This window comes from Salvelinus namaycush, chromosome 16 (assembly GCF_016432855.1).
Source record: "Salvelinus namaycush isolate Seneca chromosome 16, SaNama_1.0, whole genome shotgun sequence".
In the NCBI taxonomy this organism is placed as follows: Eukaryota; Metazoa; Chordata; class Actinopteri; order Salmoniformes; family Salmonidae; genus Salvelinus; species Salvelinus namaycush.
In genome coordinates, this window is record NC_052322.1 from 30,257,151 (window position 1) to 30,275,961 (window position 18,811).

General features: G+C 42.2%; 1 protein-coding gene across 2 annotated transcripts; it reads left to right on the plus strand.

Moving 5' to 3' along the window:
- The first annotated feature begins 992 nt into the window (after positions 1–992).
- Positions 993–18,097, plus strand: prim1 (DNA primase subunit 1). 2 transcript variants are annotated; one of them, XM_039010166.1, is made up of 13 exons: positions 993–1,197; positions 10,426–10,583; positions 10,731–10,837; positions 10,998–11,071; positions 11,222–11,358; positions 11,626–11,684; positions 11,846–11,955; positions 16,703–16,794; positions 16,915–17,047; positions 17,224–17,293; positions 17,441–17,544; positions 17,650–17,748; positions 17,851–18,097. In XM_039010166.1, exons 1-13 carry the CDS (start codon positions 1,089–1,091, stop codon positions 17,868–17,870), a joined length of 1,272 nt encoding a protein of 423 aa, XP_038866094.1. In that variant the 5' UTR covers positions 993–1,088; the 3' UTR covers positions 17,871–18,097. The 2 variants fall into 2 exon arrangements, with proteins under 2 accessions (XP_038866094.1, XP_038866095.1); XM_039010167.1 differs by lacking the exon at positions 993–1,197 and adding an exon at positions 1,652–2,102.
- Positions 18,098–18,811: the final 714 nt, after the last annotated feature.

An 18,811-nucleotide genomic window follows, 5' to 3' on the forward strand; every position in this document is an offset into this window, starting at 1 on the left:
TGTTGGAGAGACTACGGAAAGATAGGGAGGGTGTTGATCCATCTGATTTTTTTTAATAGACGTTTGGATACTGTGTATCAGGATTTTGTGGCCATTTACATAGATAATTAAGAAGATTCAAGGACATGACGTACTGGGTAAGCATTTGTAGTGCAGGAATGTGGGGTGGCAGTCAGGAAACATATTACAAATCATCTGGCTGTATATACGGCGGAGCTGATGGCCACACTGTTGGCCTTGCAGTGGGCGGAGAAAGTCAAGCCAGACAGAGTAGTTATTTGCTCTGATTGATGTGCAGTGTTGATGAGTCTGCAGTCCTTTAGCTCATGTAGCAGACAACCTGCTTTATTATGTACTACAAACCCATGGCAGGATAAGACAGATGGGTATACAGATAAGAGTTACTTGGGACCCAGCCCATGTGGGAGTGGAGGGGAACGAGGCAGTTGAAGTACTGGCTAAACAAGCACTTAGTCATGTGGATGTTGATGTTGTAGTTTCAATGAGCAAGGCAGAGGCAATAATCCTAATATGAACAGTGAGTGTGCAGAGATGGCAAGAGCTGTGGAATAGCGATACCAATGTCAGGCATTTATTTCAAGTACAGAAGAAAGTCGGGGAGGACAGTAGGAAGGGACAGAAGAAAAGAGACTATTTTTTACAAGAATTAAGGGTGAGACACAGCCGGTTGAATAAGACTTTAAATGTGATAGGAAAGCATCCAACAGGAAAGTGTGATTATTGCCAGAAAACAGAGATAGTGGAGCATGTATTGATACAGTACGGGCAGCATGAGAGGGAAAGAGAGAGGTTGAGAACAAAATATTTGAGTCTGTATTTAGATATTTTTTTTTTAAGAAATGGGGCTGGCAGGTAGGATTCAGTTTCTCCCTCCAGTGCAGTAGGTGACGGCAATGAACCATAATGTTGGATGCCAACCGCTGATAAATCCCACCGAAGAAGAAGAAGAAGGAAATTCCGGTCAACTTTCAGAGTTTCGCGCGCGCTCGAATGTTAGACAAAGAACTGCGGGTACATTCAGCTATCAACATTTTCGATTAAATCAATACATTTGCATAACTTCAGAAATGACAACTGCTGATTACGACCAGGCCTCTCTACCGGACTTATTGCCTCTGTACTACCGCCGACTTTTCCCTTTCTCTCAATACCACCGGTGGCTGAACTATGGAGGAGGTGAGTACAGCAAGTTAGCTACTGCTAGCCTCTACGCTTCCGAGTGGGAAGTTCTCTCTCCCCACTCAAACAGTTATTTTATTCAGAATGTTCAATAAACTCTACCGGTTGGTTGTCAGCTAACGTTATGTTGCTAGAAATTTGAGACCAACATCAACAGCAAAGTTTTATTTATTTTTATTTTTAACGGCAGTACCAGCAAAGACAGTATAGTATGAAGATAGGCTAAAACTCTAGTGTAGGTAGCAGAATCCCTGGAATAACTATTTTAATGGACGTGTCGAGAGAAGTGGGAGGATCAGGCGTAACATGGTTTCTCCACAGGTACGCGCATTTCGCGGTCCAAACACTTAAAAGACACACCCTATCCCCTCAGCCCCCAAATGAAATGGGCACTTCTGATGACGTTTCATGACGTCTGAAGAATATACACTTGCAGGGCAAGGGAGGAAGGAATCATTTTTAAATGGACCCTTGGCCTAAAATTCATAATTTGTTCATCCCGCGATGATTGTGTTTTCAGCCACCGTAAACTTGTGGGTGCTTTATATGCGCTGCAGTCAATTATGTGTGCATGTCTACGTATATTAAATATATAATTATTAATATATGCCTACAGTATGATAGCTAGCAAATTAATTAGCTAACTAACGTTAGCCTGCCTAGCTGGAACTTCTGAAGGAAAATGTTTTATTTCTACAATGTCCAAAAGATACCCAAACAAAAATATTTACTTTGTACTTCGCGAATTGAATTATGGGGAGTTTCAGAGCCTGAATGAACATAATTGTTCACTCGCAAAGCCGACTAAAAAAGAGGGCTGAGGTGCTTACGTTGCAAACTTCCCTTGCTTGGACCACCCTCCAAGATGGTGACGGGGATTCCGCCAAGGGCATAAGGCGAGGGTAAGTGGACGAGGGTGTGTCTCTTAAGTGTTTGGACCGCAGACAGCAGTGGGAGTAGATGGATTTTGTTCCCAAAACTATAATCTGTTATGAAAGGGAAAGGGGGATACCTAGTCAGTTGTACAACTGAATGCATTCAACTGAAATGTGTCTACCGCATTTAACCCAACCCCTCAATCAGAGAGGTGTGGGGGGGCAGCCATAATCCATATAAATTTAGGAAATGTATAAAAAATACTAAGTTGATATCACATATACATAAGTATTCAGACCCTTTACTCAGTACTTTGTTTAAGAACCTTTGGCATCTATTACAGCCTCGAGTATAATTGTGTATGACGCTACAAGCTTGGCACACCTGTATTTGGGGAGTCTCTCCCATTCTTCTCTGCAGACCCTCTCAAGCTCTGTTAGGTTGGATGGGGAGCGTTGCTGCACAGCTATTTTCAGGTCTCTCCAAAGATGTTGGATCGGGTTCAAGTCTGGGCTCTGGCTGGGCCACTCAAGGACACTCAGAGATTTGTCCCGAAGCCACTCCTAAGTTGTCCTGGCTGTGTGCTTAGGGTCATTGTCCTGTTGGAAGGTGAACCTTCGCCCCCAGTCTGGGGTCCTGAGCGCTCTGGAGGAGGTTTTCATCCAGGATCTCTCTGTACTTTGCTCTGTTCATCTTTCCCTCGATCCTGATTAGTCTCCCAGTCCCTGCCACTGGAAACATCCCCACAGCATGCTGCCACCACCATGCTTCACCATAGGGATGGTGCCAGGTTTCCTCCAGATGTGACGTTTGGCATTCGGGCTTCATCAGACCAGAGAATCTTGTTTCTCATGGTGCATTTTTGGCAAACTCCAAGCGGGCTGCCGTGCCTGTTACTGAGGAGTTGCTTCTGTCTGGCCACTCTACCATAAATGCCTGATTTGGTGGAGTGCAACAGAGGTGGTTGTCCTTCTGGAAGATTCTCGCATCTCCACAGAGGAACTCTGGAGCTCTGTCAGAGTGACCATCGGGTTCTTGGTCACCTCCCTGACCAAGGCCCGTCTCCCCTGATTTCTCTGTTTGGCCAGGCGGCCAGCTCAAGGAAGAGTCTTGTGGTTCCAAACTTCTTCCATTTAAGAATGATGCAGGCTACGGTGTTCTTGGGGATCGTCAATGCTGCAGACATTTTTTAGTACTCTCCCCCGATCTGTACCTCGACACAGTCCTGTTTCGGGGCTCTACTGACAATTCCTTCGACCTCATGGCTTGTTTTTTTGCTCTGACATGCCGCATAACTGTGGGACCTAAAATTGACCGCTCTGTGCCTTTCCAAATCATGTCTATTCAATTTAATAAAAATAAATGTCCTCTTACTGTCAACTGCGTTTATTTTCGGCAAACTTAATATGTGTAAATATTTGTATGAACATAACAAAATTCAACAACTCTTACGTAAACTGAAGAAGTTCCACAGACATGTAACTAATAGAAATGGAATAACGTGTCCCTGAATAAAGGGGGGGTCAAAATCAAAAGTAACAGTCAGTATCTGGTGTGGCCACCAGCTGCATTAAGTTCTGCAGTCCATCTCCTCCTCATGGACTGCACCAGATTTGCCAGTTCTTGCTTTGAGATGTTACCCCACTCTTCCACCAAGGCACCTGCAAGTTCCCGGACATTTCTGGGGGGAACGGCCCTAGCCCTCACCCTCTGATCCAACAGGTCAAAGACGTGCTCAATGGGATTGATATCCGGGCTCTTTGCTGGCCATGGCAGAACACTGACATTCCTGTCTTGCAGGAAATCACACACATAACGACCAGTATGGCTGGTGGCATTGTCATGCAGGAGGGTCATGTCAGAATGAGCCTGCAGGAAGGGTACCACATGAGGGAGGAGGATGTCTTGCCTGTAACGCACAGCGTTGAGATTGTGACACACCGGACTGATTGCAGGCAGTCTGGGGCTGTGACACACCGCCCCAGACCATGACGGACCCTCCACCTCCAAATCGATCCCCCTCCAGAGTACAGGCCTCGGTGTAATGCTCATTCCTTTGACGATAACCACGAATCCGACCATCACCCCTGGTGAGACAAAACCTCGACTCGTCAGTTTAGAGCACTTTTTGACAGTCCTGTCCAGCGACGGTGGGTTTGTGCCCATAGGCGACGTTGTTGCTGGTGAGGACCTGCCTTACAACAAGCCTATAAGCCCTCAGTCCAGCCTCTCTCAGCCTATTGCGGACAGTCTTGAGCACTGATGGAGGGATTGTGCGTTCCTGGTGTAACTCGGGAAGTTGTTGTTGCCATCCTTTACCTGTCCCGCAGATGTGATGTTTGGATGTACCGATCCTGTGCAGGTGTTGTTACACGTGGTCTGCCACTACAAGGACGATCATCTGTCCGTCCTGTCTCCCTGTAGTGCTGTCTTAGGCGTCTCTGCAGCATGCCTAAGGCATGTTCACGCAGATGAGCAGGGACCCAGGGCATCTTTCTTTTGGTGTTCTTCAGAGTCAGTAGAAAGGCCTCTTTAGTGTCCTAAGTTTTCATAACTGTGACCTTAATTGCCTTCCGTCTGTAAGCTGTTTGTGTCTTAACGACCGTTTCACAGGTACGTGTTCATTAATTGTTTATGGTTCATTGAACAAGCATGGGAAACAGTGTTTGAACCCTTTACAATGAAGAATCTGTGAAGTTATTTGGATTTTTACAAATTATTTTTGAAAAACAGGGTCCTGAAAAGGGGGCGTTTCTTTTTTTGCTGAGTTTATATATGTGTGTGTGTGTACACATTTGCAAAAATGTTTTTGCTCTGTCATTATGTGGTATCGTGTGTAGATTGATGAGAAAATCATTTTATCCATTTTAGAATAATGCTGTAATGTAACAATGTTGAAAAATTCCAGGGGTCTGAATACTTTCCGAATGCACTGTATACCGGTAGGTAGCTTAGTGGTTAGAGCGTTGGACTTGTAACCGAAAGGTTGCAAGGTCGGATCCCTGAGCTGACAAGGTAAAAATCTGTCGTTCTGTCCCTGAACAAGGCAGTTAACCCACTGTTCCTAGGCTGTCATTGAAAATTAGAATTAGTTCTTAACTGACTTGCTAAAGGTAAAAAATAAGTTATATAAATCATGATTTGCTGTGCTATATATGTTAAGGACATATCTGGTGCAAAGCGTCACTTCTCAATTTTTAGATTGTCCCTGCCAAGTAAACGTAATATCGCCTATTCAGTTAAGCTAACCAATCTTGAACCACAGATTTTACATGGAGTACAACTAATGATGGAGTCAAAATCACACATCAATATTTAGTCTGATCTGATGGTGTGGTAATGTGGTGTATAACCAGTAGTCCGAAAGCTTTCTTACAGTTGAAAATAATCATGTTTTATTCCCTATTCTTCAAAATTCGAAACTTTTTGGTGAAAGGTGAAGTGGTACAATAATCCAAATCAAAACACTATTTGTAATTAGGTCTTGAATATCACATATGTGACATCTTCCTCTCGCTGGGGAAGCTGAAAGCCACCTCTACCAAATCCTACTTCTGACACTTGAATAAATGTTTACAAAGACTGGGGGGGGGGGTGAAATTCGGGAAGGATTTAATCATTTGCATTTATGTCTACTTAAGGTAAAATGTTTGTTTCTGTCTCCATATGATATTGTAAATATATCCAATGCAAAAAATATCTACATTTTAAATGGTATTAATATTAATTTGCATATTTCTGTTAATTGCCATGTATTCCTGTTAATTCCCACAAAGTTTCCACCTCTGAATATTCCCCAAAATGTGCAACCATAGTGCCCACACACCCGCGTAGTCTCTTGGTTTGTATCTAGAGGGCTGGTAGAAGGAGCAGTGATGGAACTTGCACTTCGTGCACTGGGGTAAATCTGTAAGGCCATCAGTGTCTTTTCTCACAGTGGTATGCTGTCAAACACAAACATAAGTGATGAATACATGAGTAAATTAGCTAGCTAGATGAGTTGATAACCAGGGGTGAACATAGAACAAGGACCAACAAGGTTAACCCTAACGACGTCGTTGTTAATGATGAAAAATTAATTAATACGTTAGCTAAGACTTAGCTGCTAACGTTAGCTAGCTAGCTTTAACAGGCTAACGTTAGGTTAGCTGTCTTGATATATAGTTAACGTAACGTTAAGGTCACTTAAACACGTTTGTTACACATCATTAAAAACGTAGTAGTGAGCAACATCTATGAAGAACGTAGATACTGGTAGCTAACTAACGTTATACCAAATACAGAGCTCTAAGTGAATAGCAAAATGTTACGTTAGCTGAAATACCTGCCACCATCTCTGCTGAAAAACACGCACTGAAAGTTTGAAACACAATGGCCAAGCAGCCACCAAAACGATCTTGAGTGGCAACAAGTCAGCCCAATTGGCACAGCTCTTGATCCTCCCATTTTTTAAAACCCATTGCTTCCCATCCTCTTTACTTCTCTCAACACGCCCATTTATAAGAGTCACTCCAGCAATGCAGCTACCTATGACTCCTAAAATTCCTTCTCCAATAGAAATTCACGATGTCATGGCGACTTTGACTAGATAAGCTCATGCGTAGAAACAAGTAATCGTGTCTAAGCTGAACTGCGCATGTGCAGGCCGTCAAATCAAAGGCACTCCTTCGATATAAAGACAAGTTGTTTTTGACCAAAATAAAACGTGTCACTTTCACGAGGTTGGAGTAATAAAATGTTCAACTACTTAAAACATTGTCTCGAATCTAGTTTGTGCCTTTAGAGTTCTAGAAAATTAACAACTAAGGAATAATTTCACTTCTCTCATTGACTTCTCAAACTGGTCTGTTTAGCAAGTGTTCCCAGAAGTCTTGCGATGATGCACCTCTGTGTTTAGAAACTCTGTGGTACCAGTGTTTTAAAAGTCGGTCAAACAATGGGCGGATTCAATTATCCTGAGCCGTGGGGCACCGGGCTACGGCCCGTGATGTGAACGGACAAAAGCAGTGAGGGAAGACGGCCCTTCTCAAGTTTAACAGTAATCTGTGCCGCTCGGTCATGCTGTCAACAAGGCAGCATTGTGCATCGTCCAGAAACACCTCTTTTTCATAAAATGCATGTTTGAATTAGAGGTCGACCGATTATGATTTTTCAACGCTGATACCGATTATAGGAGGACCAAAAAATATCGGCCGATTTTTTTTTTTTTTATTTAAAAATGTAAATAGTAATAATTATAATTGTTTAAAAATGTATTTGTAATAATGACAATTACAACAATACTGAATGAAATTATTTTAACTTAATACATCAATAAAATCAATTTAGCATCAAATAAATAATGAAACTTGGTTCAATTTGGTTTAAATAATGCAAAAACAAAGTGTTGGAGAAGAAAGTAAAAGTGCAATATGTGCCATGTAAGAAAGCTAACGTTTAAGTTCCTTGCTCAGAACATGAGAACATATGAAAGCTGGTGGTTCCTTTTAACGTGAGTCTTCAATATTCCCAGGTAAGAAGTTTTAGGTTGTAGTAGGATTTATAGGAATTATAGGACTATTTCTCTCTATACCATTTGTATTTCATATACCTTTGATTATTGGATGTTCTTATAGGCACTATATTATTGACAGTGTAACAGTATAGCTTCCGTACCTCTCCTCGCCCCTACCTGGGCTCGAACCAGGGACACATCGACAACAGCCACACTCGAAGCATCGTTACCCATCGCTCCACAAATGCCGCGGCCCTTGCAGAGCAAGAGGAACAACTACTTCAAGGTCTCAGAGCGAGTGATGTCACCGATTGAAACGCTATTAGCGCGCACCCCGCTAACTAGCTAGCCATTTCACATCGGTTACACCAGCCTAATCTCGGGAGTTGATAGGCTTGAAGTCATAAACAGCTCAATGCTCAAGCATTGTGAAGAGCTGCTGGCAAATGCACGAAAGTGCTGTTTGAATGAATGCTTACGAGCCTGCTGCTGCCTACCACTGCTCAGTCAGACTGCTCTATCAAATCATAAGACTTAACCTCTCTTGGGTACGTGAGACGTTAGCGTCCCACCTCTTCAACAGCCAGTGAAACTGCTGGGCGCCAAATTCAAATACAGAAATAGTCATTATAATTCAGAAAACAAAACATATTTTAGATAGGTTTAATATTAACTTCTTGTGAATCCAACCACGGTGTCAGATTTTAAAAATGCTTTACTGCGAAAGCATACCTTACGATTATTTGAGAACATAGCCCAGCAGACAAATCATTACAAACAGTAACCAGCCAAGTAGAAGAGTTACACAAGTCAGAAATAGAGATAAAATTAATCACTTATCTTTGATGATCTTCATATGGTTGCACTCAGCAGACATTAATTTACTCAAATGTTCCTTTTGTTCGATAAAGTCTCTTTATATCCAAAAACCTCTGTTTTGTTCGTGTTTTCTTCAGTAATCCACAGGCTCAAACGCAGTCAAAACAGGCAGACAAAAAATCCAAATTGTATCCGTAAAGTTCATAGAAACATGTCAAACGATGTTTATATTCAATCCTCAGGTTGTTTTTAGCCTAAATAATCGATAATATTTCAACCGGACAATAACAATATATTGAGGTAAACAATATATTGAGGTAAACATCAATATAAAAGGTAAACAAGAAAGGCACTCTCTCGGTCGTGCGCATGAAAAAGCTCTGTGACACTTTAGGGTCCACTCATTCAGACTGCTCTTACTTCCTCATTTTTCAGAATACAAGCCTGAAACAATTTCTAAAGACTGTTGACATCTAGTGGAAGGCATAGGAACTGCAATTTGAGTCCTAAGTCAATGAATACTGTAATGACATTGATTTTTCTCAGGTTTTCGCCTGCCAAATCAGTTATGTTTTACTCTCAGACACTATTTCAACAGTTTTGGATACTTTAGAGTGTGTTCTATCCAAATCTACCATATCATATGCATATCATATCTTCTGGGCCCGAGAAGCAGGCAGTTTAATTTGGGCATGCTTTTCATCCAAAATTCTGAATGCTGCCCCATACCCTAGAGAAGTTTAATTATAACATAATAACACACAGAAATACGAGCCTTAGGTCATTAATATGTTAAAATCTGGAAACTATCATTTCGAAAACAAAACGTTTATTCTTTCAGTGAAATATGGAAACGTTCTGTATTTTATCTAACGGGTGGCATCCCTAAGTCTAAATATTGCTGTTACATTGCACAACCTTCAATTTTATGTCATAATTATGTACAATTCTGGCAAATTGAATTAGTCTTTGTTAGGAAGAAATAATCTTCACAGTTCGCAACGAGCCAGGCGGCCCAAACTGCTGCATATACCCTGACTCTGCGTGCACGGAACGCAAGAGAAGTGACACAATTTCCCTAATTATAAGAAATTCATGTTAGCAGGCAATATTAACTAAATATGCAGGTTTAAAAAATATATACTTGTGTATTGATTTTAAAGAAAGGCATTGATGTTTATGGTTAGGTACACATTGGTGCAACGACAGTGCTTTTTTCGCGAATGCGCTTGTTAAATCATCACCCGTTTGGCGAAATAGGCTTTGTTTCGATGAGAAATTAACAGGCACCGCATCGATTATATGCAACGCAGGACAAGCTAGATAAACTAGTAATATCATCAACCATGTGTAGTTAACAAGTGATTATGTTAAGATAGATTTTTTAAATTTTTTTATAAGGTTAATGCTAGGTAAAAACTTACCTTGGCTTCTTAACAGGTAGTCAGGCTGCCACGCAGTCTCCTCGTGGAGTGCAATGTAATCAGTCACAATCGGTGTCCAAAAATGCAGATTACCGATTGTTATGAAAACTTGAAATCAGCCCTAATTAATCGGCCATTCCGATTATTCGGTCGACCTCTAGTTTGAATGTTAAAACTCATTTTCATTGGGAAGGCAGACAGTGTTTTTATCGAAAGCAATCCCTTTTGCATGTGAACACAGAATCCTACTCATTACTCCACATGCTTAATTACATCACTTTTGTTTTGAGCCGAGTTCACAGTTGGCTTTGAACAGGGCACCTTCCAAAACAAATGCAATCAACTTTCACCCCGTGCAAAACACGCCTACCTGGTCACCCGGGCCAGATTAATAGAATCTCCTCACTAGATTACTGGGGATATTTTGTCAAAAATTTCCAACAGCATAGGGCATGTAAGGATTTTAACAGCTTTACAGAAAATGTCATTGTGCCCCATGCCTCTGGCATTTTTTGATTGAAACAGTTTTGCCCCTCCAACAACACACTTGCTATCTAGTTCACAACCAGTCAAGTTTAATGATTGAGGACAACTTCTTTTGCAACCCCTCAGTGACAAAGAACTACTTCCAGAATCGAGAGTTCTCCTTCACGTTGAAGGATGACATCTACGTACGATATCAGTCGTTCAGCACACAGAACGAGCTGGAGAAGGAGATGCAGAAAATGAACCCGTACAAGATTGACATTGGAGCAGTCTACAGTCACAGGGTGGGGTTCCATTACTCACCGTCTGGATTTGACCACCACTTACTCACATACTCTTGCTTTCTTCTCCCTTTGTCTCTCTCTCTCTCACACACACACCTCTCTCTAGTCACTCAAGTGTCCATTCTATTTTTCTTCTGCCACCCTCAGCCCAATCAGCACAACACAGTCAAGTCTGGATCCTTCCTGGCTCTGGAGAAGGAGCTGGTGTTTGATATTGATATGACAGACTATGATGACGTCAGAAGCTGTTGCAGGTACTTGATCACATTAGCGAGAAAGTGTCTGTAGTTCAACCATCTTTACGATTGTAAAGTTGCGGAGTATGTTTGAATGTACAACAGATTATAATTTGGGGATGATCATTTTTGAAGTTTTGGGGATCTGGGACCATTCATCAGCTGTCTTGTCTTGCAGTGGTGCAGACATCTGCCCAAAGTGCTGGACTCTGATGACCATTGCCATCCGTATATTGGACCGGGCCCTTCGAGGTGAGTCAGAAAAACTGTTATTTTTCACAGGATTAAAAGGGAGCTCTTGTCTTGAACCTATCTTTCTATTGGTCATTTTACAAAATTGTCTGATGTTGATTATTTTTCATTGTTACCTGTGTTTGTTTACTTTTTTCTGGGGTGCTCCAGATGACTTTGGTTTCCGGCACTGCCTGTGGGTGTACTCTGGCAGGAGAGGAGTGCATTGCTGGGTGTGTGATGAGGCCGCCCGGAAGCTCTCTGTGGCGGCACGCTCCGCTGTGGCTGAGTACTTGAGTCTGGTCAAGGTAAGACCACTTCTCATGACATCATAACCCACTCTAGGCTAAAAGAGGTTTCCAAGAGGTTATACTCTTCTTGGCTATATTTTAATGGATTAGTAGACTCAATCACATGCAATATTTGATAGAGGTGATGCGGGAGCCTTACATTTCTCGACTTCTGTTCATTTGAGTCAAGAAGTTCTGAGTAAAGAAATGCTAACAATCATAAGATCAACATCATCAAAGTGATATCAACACTGGAGATTGTCACACAAAAATTCTGTTCTTCAGGGTGGAGATGAGACGGTGAGGAAAGTTGTGCTGTCAGACCCAATTCATCCATTCATCACGTAAGATCAAGTTTCAAAGCCATACTTGTATCCTTGTTAGCTGTTGTGGGTTCTAATAGTTGAGAAAAGGACCATTAGTTTAAGGTGTCTAACTGTTAAAGGGCAGAATCATGTTGAATTTTGACTGACCAGTTGACCTCTAACCCTTGTCTCCCCTCCAGGGAATCCCTGACTGTGGTGGAGCGCTACTTCTCCCAGTACGCTCTGCTGGGACAGGACATACTGGGTAGCAAAGAGGCTGTAGACAAAGTGCTGGCCCTTTTGCCTGAAGATATCCTTTTCCTCTGTGCCACTTTTCATTATGACACTACATGAAATTTGACATGCATACAGTACATACACTCAGTGGCCAGTTTATTAGGTACCCCACCCAGTTCACGAAATAGATCGCTCCTACAGACGATGAGTCACATGGCCATGGCTTGGTATATAAAGCTGGCAGACAGGCATCGAGGCATTGTTACTGTTCGGTTGAACGTTAGAATGGGCAAAACAAGTGACCTAAGCGACTTTGAGCGAGGTATGATCGTCAGTGCCAGGCGCCAGTTCCAGTGTCTCAGAAACGGCTGGCCTCCTGGGCTTTTCATGCATGTCAGTGTCTAGGCTTTGCCGAGAATGGTGCGGATGTCATGTCCTTATTTATTTTCCTGTTCCGACAGGTGCATGATAATGGCCCATTCTAAATAAAAACAAATTCTGCACATATTATTTAGTATATGTGAAGACAAGATTAATTTGAGAAAAGTCTAAATGGTGAGCATATTATCACTTGTGAAGGATGCACAGCGCATGCATTTTTCAGCAACTTTTTAAAATCATAGTCTCATGCATCATGTTGCCTAGCCCATAGGCCTATATGTTTTGCTAAGGTTTATATCACAACTGACTTTACTATTTATATACTGAAAAAATATATAAACGCAACATACTACAATTTCAAAGATTTTGCTGAGTTACAGTTCATATAAGGAAATGAGTCAATTGAAATACTTTCATTAGGCCCTAATCTATCGATTTCACATGACTGAACAGGGGCACAGCCATGGGTGGATCTGGGAGGGCATAGGCCCCACCCACTTGGGAGCCAGGCCCAGCCAATCAAAATTTGTTTTTCCCCACAAAAGGACTTTATTACAGACATAAAAACTCCTCAGCACTCCCCCTCAGACGATCCCGGAGGTGAAGAAGCTGGATGTGGAGGTCCTGGATTGGTGTGGTTACATGTGGTCTGCGGTTGTGAGTCCAGTTGGACGTACTGCCAAATTCTCTAAAACGGCTTATGGTAGAAAAATTTACATTACATCTCTGGCAACAGCTCTGGTGGACATTCCTGCAGTCAGCATGCAAATTGCACGCTCCCTCAACTTGAGACATCTGAGACGTTGTGTGACAAAACCTCACATTTTAGTGGCCTTTTATTTTCCCCAGCACAAGGTCCACCTGTGTAATCATCATGCTGTTTAATCAGCTTTTTGATATCCCCACCTGTCAGGTGGATGGATTATCTTGGCAAAGGAGAAATGCTCAGTAACAGGGATGTAAATACGTTTGTGCACAAAATTAGAGAGAGAAAAGCTTTTTGTGCGTATGGAACATTTCTGGGCTTTTATTTCAACTCATGAAACATGGGACCAACACTTAACATGTTGAGTTTATATTTTTGTTCAGTATAAAACCAAATACTTTTTTACTTTTACTCAAGAAGTATTTTACTGGGTAACTTTTACTTGAGTGATTTCCTATTAGGGTATCTTTACTTTTACTCAAGTATGACAATTGGGTACTTTTTCCACCACTGCCTACTGGCCCAAGACCCCTGGAACATGGTTGGAAAGCCCATAGCCTACAGAACCTAGTGAAACTAAACCCAGTCGTTGCGCAATCGAGTGTGAAAAGTGTTTTTCCCCCAATTGTATTGTTCTTACCATAGCCTCAGAAAGTAAGGGCGCTGAGGGTGCTGCATCACCCTCTTAAAAAAAATCGGAATTTATATATATATACATACATACAGTTGAAGTCGGAAGTTTACATACACCATAGTCAAATACATTTAAACTCAGTTTTTCACAATTCCTGACATTTAATCCTAGTAAAAATTCCCTGTCTTAGTGTAACGGATGTGAAATGGCTAGCTAGTTAGCGGGTACGCGCTAGTAGCGTTTCAATCAGTTACGTCACTTGCTCTGAAACCTAGATGTAGTGTGCCCCTTGCTCTGCAAAGGCCGCGGCTTTTGTGGAGCGATGGGTAATGACGCTTCGTGGGTGACTGTTGTTGTGTGCAGAGGGTCCCTGGTTCGCGCCCGTGTCGGGGCGAGGGGACGGTTTAAAGTTATACTGTTACATTGATGCTGTTGACGCGGATCACTGGTTGCTGCGGAAAAGGAGGAGGTTGAAAGGGGGGTGAGTGTAACGGATGTGAAATGGCTAGCTAGTTAGCGGGTACGCGCTAGTAGCGTTTCAATCAGTTACGTCACTTGCTCTGAAAACCTAGATATAGTGTTGCCCCTTGCTCTGCAAGGGCCGCGGCTTTTGTGGAGCGATGGGTAACGACGCTTCGTGGGTGTCAGTTGTTGATGTGTGCAGAGGGTCCCTGGTTCGCGCCCGTGTCGGGGCGAGGGGACGTACTAAAGTTATACTGTTACATTAGGTCAGTTAGGATCACCACTTTTATTTTAAGAATTTGAAATGTCTGAATAATAGTAGAGTGATTTATTTCAGCTTTTATTTCTTTCATTACATTCCCAGTGGGTCAGAAGTTTACATACACTCAATTAGTATTTGGTAGCATTGCCTTTAAATTGTTTAACTTGGGTCAAACGTTTCAGTTAGCCTTCCACAAGCTCCCCAAAATAATTTGGGTGAATTTTGGCCCATTCCTCCTGACAGAGCTGGTGTAACTGAGTCAGGTTTGTAGGCCTCCTTGCTCGCACACGCTTTTTCTGTTTTGCCCAGAAATTTTCTATAGGATTGAGGTCAGGGCTTTGTGATGGCCACTCCAATACCTTGACTTTGTTGTCCGTAAGCCATTTTGCCACAACTTTGGAAATATGCTTGGGGTCATTGTCCATCTGGAAGACCCATTTGTGACCAATTTTTAACTTCCTGACTGATGGCTTGAGATGTTGCTTCAATATATCCACGTCATTTTCCCTCATGATGCCATCTACTTTGTGAAGTGCACCGGTCCCTCCTGCAGCAAAGCACCCCCACAACATGATGCTGCCACCCCTGTACTTCACGGTTGGGATGGTGTTCTTCGGCTTGCAAGCCTCCCCATTTTTCCTCCAAACTTAATGATGGTTATTATGGCCAAACAGTTCTATTTTTGTTTCATCAGACCAGAGGACATTTCTCCAAAAAGTACGATCTTTGTCCAAATGTGCAGTTGCAAACCGTAGTCTGTCTTTTTTAATGGCGGTTTTGGAGCAGTGGCTTCTTCCTTACTGAGCGGCCTTTCAGGTTATGTCGGTATAGGACTCGTTTTACTGTGGATATAGGTACTTTTGTACCCGTTTCCTCCTGCATCTTCACAAGGTCCTTTGCTGTGGTTCTGGGATTGATTTGCACTTTTCGCACCAAAGTTCGTTCATCTCTAGGAGACAGAACGCGTCTCCTTCCTGAGCGGTATGACGGCTGCGTGTCAAGCAAAGAGGCACTGAGTTTGAAGTTAGGCCTTGAAATACATTCATAGGTACACCTCCAATTGACTCAAATTATGTCAATTAGCCTATCAGAGGCTTCTAAAGCCATGACATAATTTTCTGGAATTTCCCAAGCTGTTTAAAGTCAGTCAACTTAGTGTATGTAAACTTCTGACCCACTGGAATTGTGATACAGTGAAATAATCTGTAACAATTGTTGGAAAAATTGCTTGTCATGGACAAAGTAGATGTGCTAACCGACTTGCCAAAACTATAGCTTGTTAACAAGAAATTTGTGGAGTGATTGAAAAACGAGTTTTAATGACTCCAACCTAAGTGAATGTAATCTTCCGACTTCAACTGTGTATATATAAATATATATATATATTATATATATATATATATATAAAATGTATTTTTCCCAAAAGTAGTGCCCTGGGCCTTTACTAGTCCTGTATTTGCAACCCGCCCCCCCCCCCCCCCCCCTCTGAAATGGACTACATTTTCTTCATGTTTCTTTAGACCTGTCTAAAATAAATTATGTATTTACTGTGATGGTGTAGGCTATATTAAATTGATTTATTAGACTTTTAAAAATGTAGATGTTTTAAAGGTCCACATCAGTGGCTTGGAGGCTATGTGTTGAAGCCAGAGATTATAAACGTGTTTATTTTAATTAACGGTTACTGTAAGACTGGCAGTTATTTGAATGACAATCACCTACTGACAAAATGTCATGACCGCCACAGCCTTCGGTGCGACAAACAAAAAACATCCAGTCAGTGGCAGTCCTGTGGGCGAAAGCAGCTCGTTGATTTAGCTTCAAAGAGGGTGGCGATAATCGTGCAACTTAACAGGCGGGCCACAAACAGGCAAAGAATGGCACAGTACAACAGTGGTGTGCAGAATGGCATCTCGGAACGCGCAACTTGTCAATCCTTGTCAGATGGGCTGATGAAGCGGCTCTAGTGGGCACCCGATCACCAACACTGGACATTTGAGGAGTGGAAAAACATTGCCTGGTCCAACGAATCACGGTTCCTGTTGCGTCATGCTGATGGCAGAGTCAGGATTTGGCGTAAGCAGCCTGAGTCCATGGGCCCATCCTGCCTAGTGTCAACGGTACAGGCTGGTTGTGTAATGTTGTGGGGAATGTTTTCCTGGCACACGTTAGGTACCTTGATACCAATTGAGCAATGTTTCCATGCCCCAAAGGATTCCAGATGTTCTGGGGGCAAAGGGGGGTCCAACCCGGTACTAGATGGGTATACCTAATAAACTGGCCAACCCGTGTTCTGTATGTCGCAGTTTAGCAGGTTTTGTGATATATCATTACATGTTGAGGGAGAACATGCCTATCCTTAGCGGAAACTTCACATGTCAGAAAGAAGCTGCTGCAGTACTTCCAGACTGAAAAGAACCCTGAGACGCGCTGGGAAACACTCAAAAGTATGGCCCAAGACAAACGCGTAGGTGGCCATGCTCACACAACACTGCAATAAAGACTGACAGTTTGAACACAGTACAACAATGTGGTGATGTCAATGGCAGCCAAGCATGCCCTTATGAAAATTACTTTATTCAACCAGACGACTGCCAAGAAGGGCCACTACTTTGAGATGGAGATTATGCTTCAGTACTGTTACCCTCGGCTGGATGTTAACGTCAGTAAAGGAGTCAACCACTTGCTGAAGAGCCCCTTCAGCGTCCATCCCAAAACAGGTGAGGAGAAACTCATGAAGTGCAAGACTAACACGTTAAACCATGACAAACATTTAACCCAAATGTTGCCTGTGAGAGAAATAGTCAAAGAATGCTTCTCATCCAACTGAGAGAGATAATCTTTGTATGTCAGCCCAACACGCAACACCTTTCCTCCCTACGTTCCTTCCCCACAGGGCGCATCTCTGTTCCTATTGACCTGAAAGAACTGGATCGCTTTGACCCCTTTGATGTGCCCACTATCAGGTAAGCCCCCAGTCAGTTTGTCATAATAAGCACTTTGTAAAGAGCTTTTCAAAAATGGTATTCCCAGAGGGCTAAACAGGTTTGTGTTGCGTCCATAGTGTTCTCTGTTGGTTTTCTGACCGATCCTGTTATTGTATCTCCTTGTAGTCTGATCTGTGAGGAGCTGGATCAGCCCAAGACTGAAGAGGAGCAGGAGGACACCATGGAGATTGAGAATAAAAAAGAAGCAGGAGAGCGGAGGAAGATGAGAGGTATTCAGAGAGACCAGTGCAATTCATTACTAAGGGAGCCAAGGGATCTGATATGCATTTGTTCATTGCACGTTGATTTGACTAACAAAAGCTTATTGGTTTCAGACTACAAACGAACAAGCTTGGCGAAGTATGTGAAACTGTTTGATCAATTCTTGGAGGGGATGGCTCACTCAAGGAAAGGGGAGCTTCTTAAAAACAGTGGTGAGTATAATTTAAGTCCTTAGTGGAAGATTACAATTGTTAGCATGAAAATTCCATCCAAAGATTTGATGATCATGGCCTTATTTCTCAATTTCTTTTCAGATCTTCAAAAGGACTTCTAACCCTGTGCGGTGTCCAACAATAGTTGTCTAATCTTAAACAAGCATGTCATATTAGTTGTTAATCTGACATTTAAAAGATGAACATACATTACATATGCACTGTAAGCAGATGGTTTCAGTCTGAGAATTGTCATGCAAATATATTACTCTATGAATGATTGAAAATCACAGTTTTGCAAACTTTTATATGGCTTATTGTTTTCTCATTAAATTGACTTTGTCCTACAGTTTGTCAACCTATTTTGTGTCTTAGTATTGCTGTGGTGGAGACCAACTAGATCTAGTCAGTTCCATCATGGCACGTGCCTTGCCTAATAAATCAGACTGATACCAATTCAGTCTGAAACAAAGCACTGCAAAAACTTGGAAAGTTTCCACACAAGCCAGAATGTATAATACAATGATATTTGAATTTACTCTACCAGTTGTTTGTGAGGTTGGGCCTTCAGTGGGTTGAAATCTGAGACAAAGTATCCTACAGGAAATTATTATTTTTAGAGTGCCGGTACTGTCGTTGATATTTCTATCACCTGGCACATGAGCCAAATCATGTAAAAACCTGCAAGACTTCGGTTAGTATGCGTGCATCGTGTGCATGTACAACCATCTTGTGCACGTGCCTTAGGCCTCAAGCAAACAAATATTGATTGCCACACACAGAGACTTGTGTTTTGATGTCTGTTTATTGCCTGTGGATATTTTGTCTCAAATTTCTACCCACTGGAGGACCAACCCCACAGACAATCGGCAGAGTAAGATCAAATATAATTTTATTCAACATTCTTGACAGACAACGGGACATTTAACTTTTTTAAATGTAATTGTGCGTGGCTATGCTGTAAAGTTACTCAGCATCGCCACAGCGGGACGATTCTGTGCCATGAGAGTCGAGGGCAAGGTCAGAAGCATTTCCCCCCTAGCATATATACTCCAGCGATATT